This window comes from Scyliorhinus canicula, chromosome 4 (assembly GCF_902713615.1).
Source record: "Scyliorhinus canicula chromosome 4, sScyCan1.1, whole genome shotgun sequence".
Lineage (NCBI taxonomy): Eukaryota > Metazoa > Chordata > Chondrichthyes > Carcharhiniformes > Scyliorhinidae > Scyliorhinus > Scyliorhinus canicula.
Window position 1 is genome coordinate 169059152 of NC_052149.1, and position 19956 is coordinate 169079107.

At 42.6% G+C, this 19956-nt stretch overlaps 1 protein-coding gene across 1 annotated transcript; it reads right to left on the reverse strand.

The window, feature by feature from the left end:
• Positions 1-4153: 4153 nt before the first annotated feature.
• LOC119965155 (grpE protein homolog 1, mitochondrial-like) lies at positions 4154-17599 on the reverse strand. The gene is made up of 4 exons (XM_038795502.1): positions 17458-17599; positions 14005-14200; positions 11116-11197; positions 4154-5977 (listed from the first exon to the last, which is right to left on the reverse strand). The coding sequence occupies exons 1-4, from the start codon at positions 17526-17528 to the stop codon at positions 5610-5612; spliced, it is 717 nt and encodes a 238-aa protein (XP_038651430.1). The 5' UTR covers positions 17529-17599; the 3' UTR covers positions 4154-5609.
• Positions 17600-19956: the final 2357 nt, after the last annotated feature.

Genomic DNA, 19956 nt, shown 5'->3' on the forward strand with positions numbered 1-19956 from the left:
AATGGTTGAGAAATGAAACCATCTTACAAATTAAGATGTTTCATTTTTGAAAAGAGGGAACGTGAAATGAAATGAAAAGAAAATCGCTTATTGTCTCAAGTGTTAAGAATGTGGAAAATTAAATTACAAAAAAAAAGTACAGGCAGATGCCCAGAGGAATGATGAGATGTAAATTCACCTATCAGTGGCAAACACGTATTTACATATGTGACTGGAGAAAACAATGGGGTTATAGAAGTGGTAACTTCAAAGTGGAGAGGTAAGGAAATGGACACCTACCTGCCAAAAGCCAACTTCACAGGGTGAATAACATCAAAGGGAAAGAAATAGTGTATCGATAGAACATGAGCCAAGGAAAGAGAGCCAGCTAACATCAGAACTTATTAAGTTGCAGATATAGTTTCCTAAAAGAAACAACCATTTTCCGCCTTTGTTGAACTGAAAGGCTACTTCCCAGACCTGGTTGTGGTAATTATTTGCTGGATTTAGCTCATGAAGTTACTTAAAATTGGACGTTGTTTGTAAAAAGGGATGTCTCAAAGTTCAGGTAAAAGTAGGTATTTGGGGTCCATGTAAACTTGTGTGTATAGTCATCAGTCTACTCAAGCGTCATAGTGCATTATAGTCCTTCTTGCTGTGTGTTTTGTTTAAGTTAATAAAAAGTATTTGTTAATCATTCACTCAAGAACTGAACTGTTCCTCGCTGAGTTGTACACCATTCCTCATATTGTACCAGAAAAAATGCAGACATCATTAGGAACTGGCGTTCCAAGTTAACCTTCTGAGCTTTGGAATACCTTCACATTTAACATCAGCCTGCTCTGTAACAGGAGTCCAAAAATAAAAATTAAATAAAAATATACAAAGTCTTTGGTTTGTCTGTGAAGATTAGACGGTAATTCTGGTAGCATTGACTATGGCAGCTGAGCAATTGGTTTGGGGGCTCTTGGTTCTGCAAGTTAGCTTAGGAGTTGTGTGGTTGCCTTTATGACTGATGTTTTCCTACCTTGTGACTTGCTTCCAGCAATCAGAGATAGAGACTTTATACGTGTAAGCACAGGAATGCCTAGTGGATGTTCTTCAGCTATGACTTTCACAACACACACGAGTACAGTAGAACTGCAACACCAGACTAGCACACACAGACCAGGGTTGCAGTTGAGCTTTACCCCCTTGTGTATTCAGGAAGGGAAATAACAAACTGGTCTGCCCAGAAATTGCTTTATTTCAACACACATCATGTCCAGAGTCTGGGATATAACTCACAGAATATGATATCTTCAAAGTTGGCAATTAGCCTCTATTATCACCATAGATTACAGTTCAATTTTTGCAGTCCACCTCTTCATTTGAAGAACCTGTGCCTGAAAATAGTACAACATTCCATTCTCTCTGGACCAGTTGATCAAGTTTAATAGAAATTCCAGCAAGTGCTTACTTTACGGTCTCAGCGAGTATGTCCTATTCTTAAAAACTCATCTTATTAAAAGTTCAATATGACCATAAGTAGCCTGGGGCTCTGATCTCTTGCCATAACAAAAGTGACAATCACAGGGTAGCCAATTAGTGCAGGCCAGCATTTTCATTCAATCGTCAGCACTTTGGAAACCCATTACAAATATGCCAGGTTTGAGAGTTTGTGAAGAAAATGGAAAGCCTGCAGAGGATTCCAGACCATTTTCAAAGACAAGTATAAATGTTTTCACTCCTTCACTTACCAGCCGTACATATTTATTGGCAATTACTAATGGAGAAAGGGGCTGGTTTAGCAAAGGGCTAAATAGCTGGCTTTTAAGGCATACCAAGGCAGGCCAGCAGCGCGGGTTCAATTCCCGTACCAACCTTCCGAACAGGCACCAGAATGTGGTGACCAGGGGCTTTTCACAGTAACTTCATTTGAAGCCTACTTGTGACAAAAGATTTTCATTTTTCAGAAAGCACCATATGCAGTGACGTGTTACAGAACACAGACTACCTTTTCTACGATGATTTGCATGGCTATGGTTTTGGCATGTAAATAACATCAACCCACCTATTACTCCCTTACATTGACAGGTGTTCTGCTTTGATATTAGCAGCTAATCTCACTCCCCCAGATGTAGTCTATAATTTGCCAGCTATAGCATTAACAGTGCTTATCTAGGTTTCCATCTGGGAATGCAAGTGTATCAAGTGTAACAGGGTTACCATTTTATGGTGGTGCAGTGGTTAGAACTGCTGCTTCACAGCACTTAGGTCCCAGGTCAATCCTGGCCCTGGGTCACTGTACATGTGGAGTTTATACATTCTCCCTGCCTGTGTGGGTCTCATTCCACAACCCAAAAGATGTGCAGGGTAGGTGAATTGGCCCCTTTAATTGGAAAAAAAAAGATTGGATACTCTAAAATTATGAAAAAAAAGTGTTACCACTTTAATGTCCATCTCTTTATCACATCACTTTAATGTGGCTTTTGGTTTTACATGAACTAATAGTTTTACAGATACTGCAGGGTTTTTCATCCACTTCAATGACAGTCTTTTAATAGACAGAGAGTATTTTGCTATCCCCCTCAGAGATGCAAAATATGTTCCACTAACGTTACAAGGAATAAGACTGTCACTGGTGTTTACTAGGGAAGTGGCTGTGGATGACCAAAACTGGTGATCCAAGATCTTACCAGTCTGCCTCCATACCACCCTTCTGGGTAAACTACACAGTACCCAACATGTGTGAAAAGGCAAAGATGGCATATGAAGTCATATATTACACCGCAGCTAGATTGATACATGGATGGCCTATCAAGCCTGCACCAGCTTTGCAAAGAGCAATTCAAGTCCCACGCCTTGGCTCTTTCCTATTTTCTAGCACTTTTTTCTTAAGTATTTACTTAATTGCCTTGTGAAAGTAACTACCGAATCAACTAATTTTTCCAAGGGAGAGAGCAGCCATTCAGTCCCTCAAGCCTGCTGCACACTATGATGATGATCATGGCTAATCTGAGACCCAATGCTATATACCTAACTAAAGGTATTTTCAATTATTTTTAAATAAGTTGATAAATTGCACCCAAAATTTAAAGTACAAATTACACCCTATATTTAAAGCACTGTTTCCATTACTACAGCTCCCTGGGCTGACAGGCCATTCTAAATTCCAACTGCATGACGTTTTCTCGCATCAGCTCATTGATTTTGTGATTTTGAGAATCACCTTAAATCTTTGCCTTCACTCACCCAAGCAAGTGTAGTGTATTGGATTGTGGACAGGATTTGGGAGTCATTCACTGTGCAGGATTTGTAGCCTCAGACCTGCTCTTGCAGCCGCAGTATGGGTACTCCAGTTCAGGTGCTGGCCAATAGTAAACCCCACGATATTGAGAGCTGGAGATGCTTGGGCAACACAGTGGCTATCACTGCTGCCTTACAGCACCAAGGACCCAGGTTTGATCCCTGCCCCGGGCCATCGTCTGTGTAGCGTTTGCACATTCTCTCGGTGTCTGCGTGGGTCTCATCCCCCACAATCCAAAAATTAGGGTAGGTGAATTGGCTATGCCAAATGCCCCTTAATTGGAAAAAAAAAAGAATTGGGTACGCTAAATGTATTTAAAAAAGGATAGTGAGGGGTACAACAATGGTAATGTCATTGAATGCCAAGGGACAATGGCCAGATTCTCTTAGTGGATATGGTCATTGCCTGGCACTTGTAGCACAAATTATACCTGCCACTTAATAGGTCTTATTGCATTTGGGCATGGACTGCTTCAGTTTGTGAATGTGCTAAACATTGGGGATATTCGGTGATGACTGCACACTTGACATTGTGGAAGGAGTGATGATAGAGCTGAAGAGATGATTTGGCTTATGACACTACCCTAAAGAACTCTTGCAGTGATGCCCTGAAACCTCAGATTATTGACCACGAACCACCACAAACATCTCCTTTGTGGTGAGTCAGACTAAATCAGCAGAGGATTGCCCCCTCAAACCTCACGAGTCATTTTCCCAGGTGTTTTCAGTGAAAGATCACCTTGAACTATTACACAAATTCTGCTCAATTTGCATAAAAATATGGAGGTGAAATAGAAACAGTAAAAAGTCTACTTTTTCCTTACTTAAGATATTTGAAAAAAGTAGCACAAGTCTTCAAAACAGAAAGTCCAAAAGGAGCTTGCAGAACTTTTAAAGAATTGTCTGTTTATTGCAGAACTTTTAATCTTCTGTTTATTGCAAGTAACATTTTCTGGTGAACATTTTTTTAAAAACTGTTTTGCCAGCTCTTCCATTCATTTACAATAATGCATACTCTATAAAATTTTGGGCTCTCGGACGGTCCAGACAAGTGTAACAAAAGAATGCACAAACCAATATATTACAATTTTCACTAGCATACCTGCACTAAAGATTACAAAAAAATAAAATCTTGCATGTCATGGTATGTTATAAATAGAATTACAGTTTGATACTGTAATAAACATATTATTTTGTCCTCTGAAACTAACAGAAACATTACAATATAGGCACAAAAAAAACTGATGAAGTACTCAAGTTCGCCAACTCTGGTTCAATATTTCCTCAAAGATGACAAAAGGCTCGACAGATTCATTTTCCAGTTCTTGATCAGACTGCTTCCAGTAGGTCCAAGAGCTCAGGAAGCCAACAGATGATGAAAGTCACATGGTGAAGCAGAATAGATTTAAACAATAGTCTTTCCCCTCTTCAAACCCCCCCCCCTCCCCATAGCAATCTTAGAGAGCCAAGGTGACTCTTGCACATTGCATGCAAAATTACCAAACCGTAACACAGGCTTAATAACAGTTCTGGAAGGTCACTAACTGACCAGATCTAACACTTCTCAGCATCCTTACTCAGCTATAGTTCCAGACACCCTTGCAAATTGAATACTTGCTGAGAGCCTCGAATATAATGTCCACACGGTGAAATTGCCAGTTGGTTGAATCTAAAACCATCATAGTGAGAATTTCTGGATGGTCAGGAATGGGCATTCAAGCCACTTCTCACTTTAAAGAACAGGTCACTGTGGCAAATTGTAGTAAACGTACCGGGGTGTCCAAGCACAGGCACAAACAGAGGAGCACCCACCTCAAATTTCTTTCTTTACTCCTCATACTCAGATGGTGACAGCTAGCAGTTCTTTGGCAGTATCAGTAGGGAGAAAAGAGCTAATGTTGAGTACAGGTGACCCTTTGTCAAAGCGGTCATCTGGACTTGAAAAGTTAGCTCTTTTCTATCCCTGAAGATGTTGCCAGACCTGCTGAGATTTTCCAGCATTTTCTGTTTTGGTTCCAGATTTCAGCATTCGCAGTAATTTGCTTTTATCAAGTTCTTTGGCAGTGTTAGGCAAGACAGATTTGAACTTTCTGTACAATAGGAATACCTGGTCCAATAGCTTTCCTCATGTGAAAATGTACTTCACACATTTCACAGCTCTTTTCTCTCTCCACACCCCCCCCCCCCCCCCCAACACACCCAGCACTGTAGCAAATTCAAATCTTAGCAGCCATTTAATTTTTGGAAATACTATAGCTTTCGATGTGTAAGATATCCAATAATATAAAGTACTCATAAATTACAAATTAAGATTATAGACATTATGACTGTTTTGTCAAGTTTTATCTTTCTTTAAAATGTGGTTGAGCTTCAATGGCCAGCCCAACCTGTGCAGTTCTTAGAATCCTGCCATGGAGTTTATACCCTTCTTTCATTATTTTTACTACAGTACCAGGTGATGCTTCCACAGATGGAACACGCAAAACAATTTCATGTTCAGCTGAGTTGTACTTGACGCCAATGGAATTCATCTTCTCCAACCCATGCTTGGAAAATATTTTGCACAGTTTCTCATCAATCAAGCATAGGCCTTCATAGAGGTTCTTCAAAGTTGGATTGGAATTAGCAAGGTCCTCACGAGTTACACCCTTTGTTGTCTTCTCCAATATATCAGCCACTGCTACAACATCTTTACAAAAACTCTGAATACCTAGATGAAAAAAATATGCATTTAACAAATATGAATTATAATTCAATAGAAGCTTCCATTTCATACTTAAATTCACTCAAGATGCTCTGACTTGCCACAATTAGGAAGTAATGAATACAAGCTCAGATTTCCAAGAAATCATTTCTCACCAACCTAAAAATAATGCATCAAATCCAACTGCAGGAGCACAAATCCTTCAGGTTAAAGGAGTATTCTTCAGGAAGATAGCCTTGAAATTTAGAACCCCAAAAGTAGACCAATTCAATTTACTCAACTGTACTGAGAGTATCTAACATAGGCTTGTACTGCATCAAGTTGGATTTGAATTTGTTGTGAAGTATACAGAGGTAGGGGTATGTTCTGCATAGGCCAGATAGATCATTCCATACATGTTAGTATGGTTATAAGAAATGTAGGAAGAGGATCTGTGGGAGAGAGCTCAGAGTTGCCATGCTCCGTTGCTATCTTGCATTACAACAATCGATAATGTTTCATGGTTGTCATTAGACTTTTAATTTCAGATTTTTATTGAGTTCAAATTCCACCAACTGCCCTGGCAGAATTCAAACCCTAGGTCCCCAGAGCATTGCCCTGCGTCTCTGGATTACTGATCCAGTGATAATACCACTACGCCACTGTTTCCCCTATTGTAGAGCAGGATCTCTGGATAGCCAGTGAATATTTACCTGCAAAACCAACATCTGAAGAACTGCTGTAGTAAAACATGCACCATATTACAGCTGAAGAATTGCCAATTTTACAAGCAGAGGAATGGCCATGGGAGTGCACCAAAAAGTGAATTGGATGAAGAGTTCTAGATAATTGATTATGGGGTAAAGTTTAATGGGGTAGAAGAGATTCAAATTTTGTGAACTTGATATCATGATCCGAATTCCCCAATGGAATATAATTTCACAATCCTAGTGGTTTTTGATTTAAAATACATAAAACAGTGCCTGAACCTTAGCAATAAAGTAATCCAGAAGTGTTTAATCATATGAGTTCTATGCACTTTATTTGGGAGTTGGCTGGGTTTTGGTAACAGTTATAATTACCACAAATTGATTACTTGCGTTGTGTTGCACTGACCATTGTACAAAGAGATAGATCAGTCATTAACTGTTGAAGATGCTAACTTGCAGTTCCGGAATAAATTCTCAATATGTTTAAATGCCTCAAACTGTCAACACAAAAACCAACTAACATAGATAGAACATAAAACAGTACAGCACTGTAGAGGCCCTTCAGCCCACAATGTTGTGTCGACCATTTATCCTAAACTAAGATCAACCTAACTTACACTCCTTCAATTTACTGCTGTAAATGGGCTGGTTTAGCACAGGACTAAATCGCTGGCTTTTAAAGCAGACCCAGGCAATTCCCATACCAGCCTCCCCGAACAGGCGCCGGAATAAGAATGTGGCGACTAGGGGCTTTTCACAGTAACTTCACTTGAAGCCTACTTGTGACAATAAGCGATTTTCATTTCATTCACGTGCCTGTCTAAGAGTCGCTTAAAATGTCCCTAATGACTCTGACTCCAACACCTCTGCTGGCAGTGCATTCCAGACACCCCACCAAGCTCTGTGTAAAGAACCTATCTCTGACATCTCCCCTATACCTTCCTCCAATCACCTTAAAATTATGTCCTCCCCTGACAGCCATATCCACCCTGGAGAAAAGTCTCTGGCTATCCACGCTACCCATGTCTCTCATCACCTTGTACACCTCCATCAAGTCACCTCTCTGCCTTCTTTGCTCCAGTGAAAAAAGCCCTAGCTACCTCAACCTTTCTTCATAAGACATGCCCTCCAGTCCAGGCAGCATCCTGGTAAATCTCCTCTGTACCCTTTCCACATCCTTCCTATAAATGAGGCGACCAGAACTGGACACAATATTTCAAGTGTGGTCTAACTAGAGTTTTATAAAGCTGCAGCAAAATCTCACGGCTCTTAAACTCAATCCCCCTGTTCATGAAAGCCAACACACCATATGCCTTCTTAACAACCCCATCAACCTGGGTGGCAACTTTGAAGGTCTATGTACGTGGATCCCAAGATCCCTCTGTTCCTCCACACTTCCAAGAATCCTGTCTTTAACCCTGTATTCAGCATTCAAATTCGACCTTCCAAAATGAATCACTTCACATTTATCACGGTTGAACTCCATCTGCCACTGGTCAGCCCAGCTCTGCATCCTGTCAATGTCCTGTTGTAACCTGCAACAACCCTCAACACCATCTACAACTCCACCAACCTTCGTGTCATCGGCAAACTTATTAATCCACCCTTCCACTTCCTCATCCAAGTAATTTATAAAAACCACAAAGAGCAGAGGTCCCAGAACAGATCCTTGCGGGACACCACTGGTCACCAACCTCCAGGCGGAATACTTTCCATCCACTACCACTCGCTGTCTTCTTCTTTCGGCCAACCAATTCTGTATCCAGACAGCCAAATTTCCCTGTATCCCATGCCCACTAACTTTCTGAATGAGCCTACCATGGGGAACCTTATCAAATGCCTTACTGAATTCCATGTACACCACGGCCACTGCCAGACCTTCGTCAATGTGTCTCGTCACATCCTCAAATAATTCAATAAGGCTCGTGAGGCATGACCTGCCCCTCACAAAAGACATGCTGACTATGTTAAATCAAACTATTTTTTTCTAAATAATCATAAATCCTATCTCTCAGAATCTTTTCCAATATTTTGCTCACCACAGACACAAGACTGATGGGTCAGTAATTCCCAAGGATTTCCCTATTCCCTTTCTTGAACAGGGGAACAACATTCACCTCCCTCCAATCATCCAGTACTACTGCAGTGGAGTGTGAGGACGCAAAGATCGCCAACGGCACAGCAATCTCCTCCCTCGCTTCCCGTAGTAACCTTGGGTATATCCCATCAGGCCCAGGACTTATCTATCCTGATGCTTTTCAAAGTTTCCAGCACAGCCTATTTCTTAATATCAACCTGTTTGAGTCTATTAACCTGGTTCACATGTTCTCATGGGCAACAAGGTCCCTCTCTCTAGTGAATACGGAAGCAAAGTATTCACTTAAGGCCCCCCCCCCCCAACCCATCTCCTCAGACTCCAGGCACAAGTTCCCTCCGCTATCCCTGATCGGTCCTACTCTCACTCTGATTATCCTCTTATTTCTCACATAAGTGTAGAACGCCTTGGGGTTTTCCCTAATCCTTCCCACCAGGGCTTTTTCATGCCCCATTCTAGCTCTCAGTCCATTTTTGAGTTCCTTCCTGGCTACCTTGTAACCCTCTAGAGCCGAGTCAGATCCTTGTTTCCTCAACATTATGCAAGCTTCCTTCTTCTTGACTAGAAGCTCCACTTCTCGTCATCCAAGGCTCCTTCACCTTACCTCGTCTCAGTGGGACAAAACTATTCAGCACTCGCAGCAAGTGCTCCGAAAACAATCCCCACATTACTGGTGTGCATTTCCCCAAGAATAATTGTTCCTACTTTATGCTACAGAGCTCCTGTCGAATAGCAGAAGGATTTCCCCTCCCCCCAATTAAATACCTTCCCATACTGTGTGTTCCTATCCCTCTCTATGACTATGGTAAAGGTCAAGGAGTTGTGGTCACTGTCACCGAAATGCTCTCCCACAGAGACATCTGGGGCAGGATTCTCCAATCCTGCGGCAGTGTTCACACCATCGTAAACGGCGTTGCGTTTTACAATGGCGTTAACTGGCCGCTCCCAGGACTAATTCTGGCCCCTACAGGGGGCCAGCACGCCAATGGTTCACACCGCTCCAGTTGCTGATCCTGGCGCAAACTGTGCACCACGCATGCGCAGTTGTCTCAGCACCAACGAGGACATGCGCAATGGCCTCCTTCAACGCGCCAGCCCTGACGCAACATGGCACAGGACTACGGTGGCCGGCACGTAGGAAAGGAGGCCCCCTGCCACAGAGGCCGTGCGCCAATCGGTGGGCCCCGATCATGGGCCAGGCCACATCAGAGGCCCCCCCCCCCCCCCCCCCCCCCTCCCGGGCTATCACCCAACCTTTCCACACCAAAGTCCCACCGGCCCAGAACAGGATAGAACGGCGTTGGCGCTTTTCTTACAGCCGCTCAGCCCACCTGGGCCGGAGAATCGGCATGCCGGCTGCGTAGAGCCTGCGGAGCCAGCTGCAGAGAATCACGTGCCGGCGTCAGGGCAGCGTGGCCCGTTCGCGGGGATTCTCCGGCCCGGTCCAGGGCTGGGAGAATCCCACTCCTGACACCTGGCCTGGTTCGTTGCCAAGCACCAATCCAATATGGCCTCCCCCTACCGGCCTATCTATATATTGAGTCAGGAATCCTTCCTGTACACACCTGACAAAATCTGCTCCATCCAAACCATTTGCACCAAGGAGGTTCCAGTCAATTTAGGGAAGTTGAAGTAACCCATGATAACAACTCTTACTTTTCTGCACTTTTCCCAAGATCTGCCACCCAATCTGTTCCTCTATCCCTCTGCTGCTATTTGGGGGTCTATAGAAAACACCCAATAAAGTGACTGCTCCTTTCCTGTTTCTGGACTTCCACCCATACTGACTCAGTAGACAAACCCTCCTCAACTATCTCCTTTTCTGCAGCTGTGGTGCTCTCCTAATTAACAGTGCCACTCCTCCTCCTCGTACCTGCCTTCCTATTCTTCTGAAAACATCTGAAACCCGGAACATTTAACAACCATTTCTGTCTCTGTGAAATCCATGTCTTCCGTAATGGCCACAACATCGTAGTTCCAAGTACTGATCCATGCTCTAAGTTCATCTCCCTTATTCCCAACACTCCTTGCACTGAAACAAACACACTTTAACCCATTCCACCGAGTACAACTTTGCCCCATCAACTGTCTATCCTTCTTCATATACTTTCTACATACTATTTCTCCCTGTTCAACAGCTATCCTATCCTCTGATCCATAGCTCTGGTTCCCATCCCCCTGCCAAACTAGTTTAAACCCTTCCGAAGAGCAAACTTCCCACCCAGGATAGACAGATGATAAAGAATTGCAATGTTCATATCTTGGTAAGATTGATCAAGTTATTCAGGTTGGAGTTGTTTGCATCATGTAGCAGGCTGTACTCATCACTGTACTCCAAACACATTAGAAAATCTGCTCACCGTATAACCTGGCATCTTCAACACACTTTCTGATTCTTCTATTGTCATCTTCAACCCTGGCGACAACTTTCTTATAGTTCTCCTATAAAAATCAAACAGGAGACAAATTAAACATTTTTGAAAATAATTCAAACTATACAACTAGAACTGCATAATTGTTTCATTTTCATAACAATTACACTTAGGATCTGTATAGGCCCATTACATACACCTCCAAAAAATGTGCTTACTGAGCATCTTTTAAAACAGCTATTATTTATGTAGATAAATTGGGAATGTGGACACAATATATTCGAACAACAATAAAAGTGTAAAATCAGGTTGCTGCTAAGAAAGCCCAAACGGAAAATTTATTGAACTATCAAAATGACTAGGAAGCAAGCGGAGTATAGAACCAAAATGATCTGATGTATAATCTGTTGCCTGTGCTGATCACAGCTACTGTAAGGATAAGTGATCTTTGCATCCAGAGTGGAGGAGAGGAAATGCAAGTCTAAGTACCTGCTCCAGATCCAGCAGCTTCCTGCTGAATGTTAAGCAAGTACAGTACCAGATCGTGGCTTCCACCAGTTTAACCACACTGCTGACAGTCAAATTGTTAGGTTCAGGCTGGCAAATGGCCATGTGGAAGAGATTTTGAAGTTGGGCAGTATGAGAATGCATGCAAGTGAAAATTCAGGGATATGTACAAAAATCAACCACCACTGGTCATGAACAATTAACAAATTTATGAGCATTTAACAAATTAATGCTGTAGTATACAAGCTACCCATTCAAAGATGAACTTCAATTATTCAGTAGCTTATTAAAAGATTGCAACCAATTCCCAGTTTGCCACCATTTTTCACTTTGTTTAGAATCAAGAGCTTGTTCTCAACAAACTCCTGACAACACACCTTCAACTTCAAGAATCAGAGCCCCTGCTCGCTCATCCACCTTGATGCTGCAAGTCACCTGCAATGAGCATTCGGATGGTCCGGTGCAGAATCCAAACTTCCGATGTTCCATACAGGCCTGAAATTTGGCTTCAGGAATACAATTATTAGAATGCAAGGTTATAATCCAGCACACTTAAATCATAAACAACATTTGCTCACACTAGTGTTAAAAATCATCTGCACTTTCTATATTTGGAAGCTGATAGTTAACATACTACACGTTTCCAAATTAATTTTACATTTCAATCCCTCAATTTAAATTCTGATCTATAGATCAAAATTCATCATGTGGCAACTAAATACCAATAAAGATGAATCAAAATCTAAAACAATAAAAGGGCAAAGTTGTGTATTCCTATTGGTAGTAGTATTACTATGGCCAGTTATTGGCCAAAAATTTATGAAGAACTGATTTAAAACAAGCTTCATGGTCAACTGTACTGAATGCTACTATCGCAGTCAATCTCCTTGGCCACTTGTATGCGTAGCTGATCAAATTAAACACTACCATGTCTGGGGATTCAATTTCTGTGATAATGGTGACCAGTTCCCTCCTACCTAGCCACTACTAATGTTGCAAATTCCAGTCACATCTTGACAGCAATTTGTGCAGAATTTTGACCAGCTCTTCAGTCCACTGCTCATTCCAGCTTTACTAGTGGTCAGCTTTTGCTTCTACCCAAGCAGTTGTTTCAATTTCTCAGAATCTGCTTGGGGGAATGGCAGTGACAATTTCTTCCAGGCTTGGAAGAAACTGTTCCCCATTAATGCATTAAATTATGAAAACACAGATTTAGTGCTGACTGACCAAATTCTCCTTCAGGCTCTATCTCACCCCAGATGTGTCCACACTGGAAGATGATTAACAAAGTGGCAATCATCCATAATAGCCAGAAAAAACGACACTACTAAAATGGATAAAATATCACTCAGAATACTCCATGAGCTTTAAATCATTTTAAGAGCATAGGGTTATTTGTTTGCATTTCTGAAAATAAAATCTATCTTGGAGGGTTTACTCCTAGCACTGGCTGGAAGTTCAATAGTGGGTGTTTGTTTATACAACACTGTTCAATACCGTCAGGATTTTGCGGTTTGTGACCAAGTGACTGAATTCACCACTGATTAAAGAAATCAGCTCACAAGAGATGTAGCAATCTATGGCATGGGTTTCACCTTTCCTGAAGCTAATTTAATTACAGTGTGAACTAAAGGAGGACATCTGGCATTCAGCAAGTGATTACATCATGTAGGCCAAGAATCCAAGTCACAATGAAGAATTCTCAGTTCATAGTAAAAGAAATTAAATACTGCACTCCTGGTAATTTTAGACAGCGAAACAAGATATTGGGACATACACATGGGATTAAGGTGGAAGCTGAAGAATCAAATGTAGACGTTTTACAAAAACCCCAATTGTACCTCATTTGATAAAGTGAAACTTTAGTTTCATTGTAAAAGCCCTTGAAAACACGTAAAAATGGAAATCAAGTGATTTCGAAGATCGGAGAAAATTTTCAACAGTACACCCTATTTGGAGCAGGGAATCAACAACTGGGATGTGTTTACCTGCAGGCATGTAGACACCGGACTTTGCTATCAGTTTTGCAGCTGCAATAATAGCCACGTCAACAGTTTTACAGCCAGTACAACTGCAAACTATTATATTAAGGATATATACATACACATATTCATGCATTTACTTATAGGTTAAATAAATGATATCTAAATTTAAGCTTTGACAGATTTACTTTTGAAATTTACCTATTGAACTGCTTCATAAGCAAATAGCTTCTAGAAAAAACTACTGTTGAGCCTTGCATTTTCCACCAGGTGAGCAATTTCTAAGCACTACTGAAAAGTGTGTGCACATAGGTGACAAACATGGTAGCAAATAGAGGCTTGGCTGCAGATTCTATTTTGGTCACAATCACTATCAAGTGAGACTTACCTGCAGGGTCTGATGTTCTTTAGCTAATTCATTCATTTGGAGTTGCAGCATTTTTTGACTAGCACATGGATTAGAAGGCATCTTGTGTTGCATTGCATTTTCAGCAGTACACTTGCGAGGTTTGGCAGAATCCACCGAATCTTGATTTTCTTCTGTCTGGTGTTGAATAGGATTACCACAGAGTGTCAAGAAGCCCCTAGAATTCAAACATATCATTCCACTTAACTGACGTTAAAATAATATTCACTGATATTATGCCTTTGTTCTTGAATTTTATGAATGCTTGCACCATTTGACCAGTCTGAATATCACAGTTTACTGCCCAACACTGGCTTGTTGTATATTGCATATTAACAGATGTGTTTTAAATGAAGAACAATCAAGTCTCATGTGAAAAATATGAACTAAAATGGTGTTTAATTAACTTCAATAATCACTGTGAAAATTTTGACAATACGCTTAAAGAGAATGTGGGTAGCTCAACTTACCAAGTAATTTTACTTAAAAATCTTCTCCAGGAAGGGGAACATGTGTTTTAACAGCACATTAATTTTCCAGCATTTTCTCTTTGGCGCATGTGTTTTAACAGGCGAACAAAGATTTCACCTCCTTTGCTTTCTAAATACACAAGAGCCCAGCTATGTGCAAAGTCTGAAGAGCTGAATTACCTTAATGGCAATTCAGAAGGAAACATACCACAGGAAGTCAATATCCTTTGATTCGCCACCATTCCTACAATACCAGACAGTTAGGGAAGGGAGCAGCAATGTTAAAAACACTGCCACATTTTCCAGCAACCCGTCTGTTCCACTTGAAAGCTCATTAACATTGAATGCAGCCTCTATTCTTCAGGGTCACCAGAGTACAACCAGTATTGCCCCTGGCCAGTTTGAATAATGAACATTAATGAAAACAACCCTCGGCTTGGAATTGCACAAATTTCTAGGATTGAATGCCTTAAGGATGCATTTTAAAAAAAAATTAAAGTATCCAATTATTTTTTCCAATTAAGGGCAATTTAGTATGGCCAATCCACCCAACCTGCACATCTTTAGGTCATGGGAGAGAAACCCACACAAACATGGGGAGAATGTGCAAACTCCACACGGACAGTGACCCAGAATCAAACCTGGGACCTCGGTGCCATGAGGCAGCAGTGCTAATCACTGCACCACTGTGCTGTCCGGCAGCTGCAATGATTTGATGAACATCTCATCCTTTCCTGAGTGAATATGCAGACAGTTGCTGAAATCTTGTCAAGAGGATTCCTGTATTAATTTTCATTTGAAGAATTCACAACACCCTGAACATCAGAACTCCTGCTGAAAACTTCATTGCAATGAGTTCTATTATTGTCCGGCTGAAAACTTCACTGCAATGAGTTCTATTATTGCCCGGCTGAAAACAAGTTTTATTTCTGCATGGGTTCTTTGGACTTCTCACTACTATTCAATTAGAAACTTCTGCTTACATTGGTCTTGTAGGGGTCATATCAACATCCTGCTTGCATTAAGGCAAAGGATTTGGAGAGAACAAGTGTCTGACAGACAGCACAGACTAGTGTTAGGTATTGCTGTTAAAGTTTCAATTCAGAAAAAAATTCCTGCTGTTCGAAAAAGCTACAATGGATACTCAAAATAAAAAAGGCATTTAAGCAAAATCTTAACAGCAGAAGAGAACAAGTAATTTTCACACCTAAAAATCAGTTAGAACAGAACTGATCTGGAATATCCTGGTTTTATTTTAAGAGCCATCCACCAGCTATGACTTTTAAAGTACGTGCAAACATGTACATACACCATGTCTGCCACTGTAATTTTACACCATTAGATGCCTTATAAGGTATTAAACAGCTAGATTTTGAGTTGTTCCTCTGACCCAAATAGTAATCAGAGCTTTTAGTATCTGTGCCAAATTCACATACTGGAATCTTACTACCTGATAAATGTACTACACAGATGGCTTTTACAAGATAGGAACATTCTACGCAACTAGGCTAAATTAAATTAGGTGATCTCAGAATGTGAGGTGAGGTGGAGTGGGGGCACACTGTCAAATTTGCTTTCTCCTTCAAATACATGCTGCACGGCAGCTTGTAGTGCTCTTGCCTTGAGCCAAAGGGTGCAATTGTAACCTGGTTTAGCACAGTGGGCTTTTAGCTGGCTTTTAAAGCAGACCCAGGCAGGCCAGCAGCACGGGTTCAATTTCCATACCAGCCTTCCCAAACAGGCACCGGAATGTGGGTACGAGGGGCTTTTCACAGTAACTTCATTTGAAGCCTACTTGTGACAATAAGCAATTTTCATTTTACATTTCCTCCACCGCCCACTCCCCAGCCATCTCAAGATTCAAGTACGTAATCTAGACAGATTTGAGTGCAAGAATTATGCATCTATCTAGAAAGGCAAATAGACAAGAGACCCCATGCCACTACCTAGTTGTAGGATATCATGGCTATCTCACCACAAAGCTGCACATCAGACGTAATCCCTGATATGCTGCAGTGACCGTCAGAACAAAATCTACACTTCAATTTGAAACTTTCGGAGCATTCGAAAACCCGACGTGTTGGTGTCAGAAATTACTAAAACTAAAACCCCAACAGCTCACGGAAAAAAAAACATCCAGTGCATTCACAGTTATCTGTTCGCTCCACTTGCTCCAGAAGGGAGTCTCAGTCACAAACATCTGTCTGCTTACTCGAAGGGAATTTTGAGCCGTTGCATGTCTGGTCTGACCTAGTGTGTATGTATCTCCCCATCTACTCGTTAATTTGGCCAACACGCTCGTATTGAGAAATTGACCATGTTTGACCCACAAAAGGAAACTTTTGAATATAGTCGAACTTTTGAGAGTATATTTTGCAAAGCGCAAAGTTACCGGAGGATAAATTGTAGGATGCAATATGGAAACAAATTTGAAATCGAGGGGCTAGATTTGGGGGAAATGCTGTTTCCCCCGTTTGGATGGACTGGTTTCCGCCTGGTGGAGGAGTCTGAAGCGCCTACGTGAGGAGCAGCACGACAGCAGCAGCAGCTGCAGCAGGATCACTGCCAAAAAACCCCACTGAAGCGCCTGTGGTCACAGAGCGGGGGAGTGGCGGGGGGAAACCACTCGCTCACTCACTACAGGCTGGTCTTACAAAATAATTCACCCAATTCAATTCTCACCAACTGACACCTCCGCCCGCTGACTCCTCTCAGCCAAGGCGGAATCCCAACCCCTCCGATAGAAATACACGGGCGGCTTTCCGAGTACACACAGACCCCAGCAATAACTGCTCCCTCCTCCCCCCACAAGACACCCACTCCGGTTACCCGGAGCTGGACGAGGGATGCACGCCCGCTTGCTCCATCTCTTCCCCCGGGGCCAATGCTCGGGAGAGAAGCCGGGATCCCGAGCTGTCGCACCCTCGACCCGATTCCGTGATTCCCCGGCGACACGGTCGCTCACCTCCTCCGCGAGACCCACATCACCGCTTTCTCACAACTCGATCTCATCACCGACAGGTACGTCGCCGCCATCTTGACTCCCCGAGCCAGCCTCCCGGTCCTCACTTTAAAACCGAGCGGCAGAGGCCTCGCCCCTAGCGACAGAGGCCCCGCCCCTAGCGACAGAGGTCCCGGCCCTCGCCGCAAATGCTCCCAGCGACTGAGGCCACGCCCCAGGAAACGCAGGCTCCGCCTCCTGGCAACGGGCGTCTGCAGCAGGCTCCATCCCTGGTAACAAGCTCCCTTCGGCCGTGTCAGCTATCATCACCCCCCACCCCCCCCAATCTCATTTACCTCTTCACAGATGCTGAACATTTCCAGCCTTTTATTTTCACATTCTCCTTCCCGGGGTCCAGAGCCCCAAACATTCCTTCCCGGCGAAACAGCAATTCAACCTGTCCTTCTTTCAATTTGGTTCACAGTCTTCTTCAGCAATCCCTCAGAATCCAGGGTGACTTGCTGCCACACTAAAAATGAGTTATCGGGTCATTGAGAAGTCCAATGTGAAACCCTGTCACGGGTGGGGCAGATATGGTGGTTGGAGCAGTGGGTCAGTGGGGTGTCCGGGGTTACCATGGCTCCTTTCGCTGTTGACACTTGGTTTCAGCTTGCTATCAGAGATTAAATATGAGGATTGTTAGAGTCTGAAGTAAAATTCTTCTTTGGACATGTCTGCAGCTTCCAGTGCCGGGCGTATGAGGAATGTAATGCATTAATTCTGGGTGAGGGTGAGCCAAAGGCTCATGGGGCTTTCGTTGATCCCGCAACAACAACTACTTCATTATAAATGGTGAAGCCAAACCCATGGATGCAGCAATCTTCTTCTGGTTTACCTTTGCAGAAAAAGGCGGAACTATCACCCTTTTTGTTGACCTAACTTACCCCTGTCCATCAGGTCTTGCTTGTGCTGAGCTATCAGGCAACAGCAGTGCAGGTCAGTCACTGTTGGGGTGTCCATGAGGGTTCTGACATTTCAAGTCCAGAACTTCATTTTAAGGGGTGGAAGATCATAAGACCATAAGACATAGGAGCAGAATTAGGCCACTTGGCCCATTGAGTCTGCTCCGCCATTCAATCATGGCTGATATTTTCTCATCCCCATTCTCCTGCCTTCTCCCCATAACCCCTGATCCCCTTATTAATCATGAACCTATCTATCTCTGTCTTAAAGACACTCGGTGATTTGGCCTCCACAGCCTTCTGCGGCAAAGAGTTCCACAGATTCACCATCCTCTGGCTCAAGAAATTCCTCCTCATCTCTGTTTTAAAGAATCGTCCCTTTAGTCTGAGATGGTGTCCTCTGGTTCTAGTTTGTGTATGAAGTTTTTTAACCCAGGGTGGCCTTTGCACAACAGCCACCACATAGGTTTGATGGAGCAAGGCCTTGACACAGTGCAAGATGATTGGAGAACAGGCTTTGCTATATGGACCTAGAACATACAAGCACACACACTTCTATTGTCCTCTCTCCTTCCCATAGGATCTCTCTTATTGGGATTCATAATGTGAAATGTTGGCCTTATGAACTTAAGAGGATGCCACTGGCCTATGGATCCGTTTTGAAAAAAAAAACGATTCTGTTCAGCATGCAGCAATATATATTGCTATCTTTGAGACACACAGTGAAGTCTCTTTTACATTAGAGAGAACAAACACAGATTTAATCATCACTTTGCTGAGCACTTCTGTTCAGTCTAGCTCCGACTTCTCTGTCCTCCTCGGCCTCATACACTGTTCCAAAGATGCACAATGCAAAAGCCCAGAAAACAGTACATCGGCTTTCAGAGTGAGACTTTGCAGCATTCTGGATTCAACATTGAGTTTAACAACTTTTGGTGACACGAGCATTTCTATTTCTCAGGCAGAATCTGCCAGTTGTCATTCACACCTTCTGTCATTTGTTTTTTTATCTTCTTGATTGTTCACTTCTAACCCACTTTATGTCATGCTCCCACATCCCTTTTGTCATTTAATCACATCTGCCATCCAACATATCAAAAGCCTTCCATTTTTTCTTCCCTCCCTCACCACCCACTTTTTGCATGCTTAAAGGCTTAAACCTTTAACTTCTTGCAGTTTTGAAACATTGGGCTGGACTTTCAATTGCCTTGGGCATGATTTGAAAATATTCCCGGGGAGCATCATTGCAACCCACTGTCTCCGGAACACAACACAATTTTCAAAGGGAAGGCAGGAGGGGGAAATGGGCAGCCTGCTCATCTCCAATTTGAAAATCACCAAATCCAAACAGTCTGCTGCACATTAGTGCAGAGCCATTGGATTTAATTCAGGCAGAATTTAATTATTTTTTTCTGTTCAAAAATTAAAATGAGGTGGGTATCTTGTGCTGAATTGTGCACGGTACCTTTCATTTGGCTGTTTGACACTTTTGTATGTGTTCAGGCTGCTGGCTCTCTGAGGTGCAGCATCCTCTGTTCCGCAAGTCCCATCGTGGCTGCCA

Bases quoted from the DNA above. Each gene is read 5' to 3' on its own strand.
- LOC119965155 (XM_038795502.1), bottom strand. From the start codon at position 17,528: ATGGCGGCGACGTACCTGTCGGTGATGAGATCGAGTTGTGAGAAAGCG. The intron at 11,198-14,004 runs GTAAGTCTCACT...TGATTTTTATAG, and splicing joins AAGAACATCAGACCCTGCAG to GAGAACTATAAGAAAGTTGT. The intron at 5,978-11,115 runs GTGAGCAGATTT...TTTTTCATCTAG, and splicing joins TGAAGATGCCAGGTTATACG to GTATTCAGAGTTTTTGTAAA.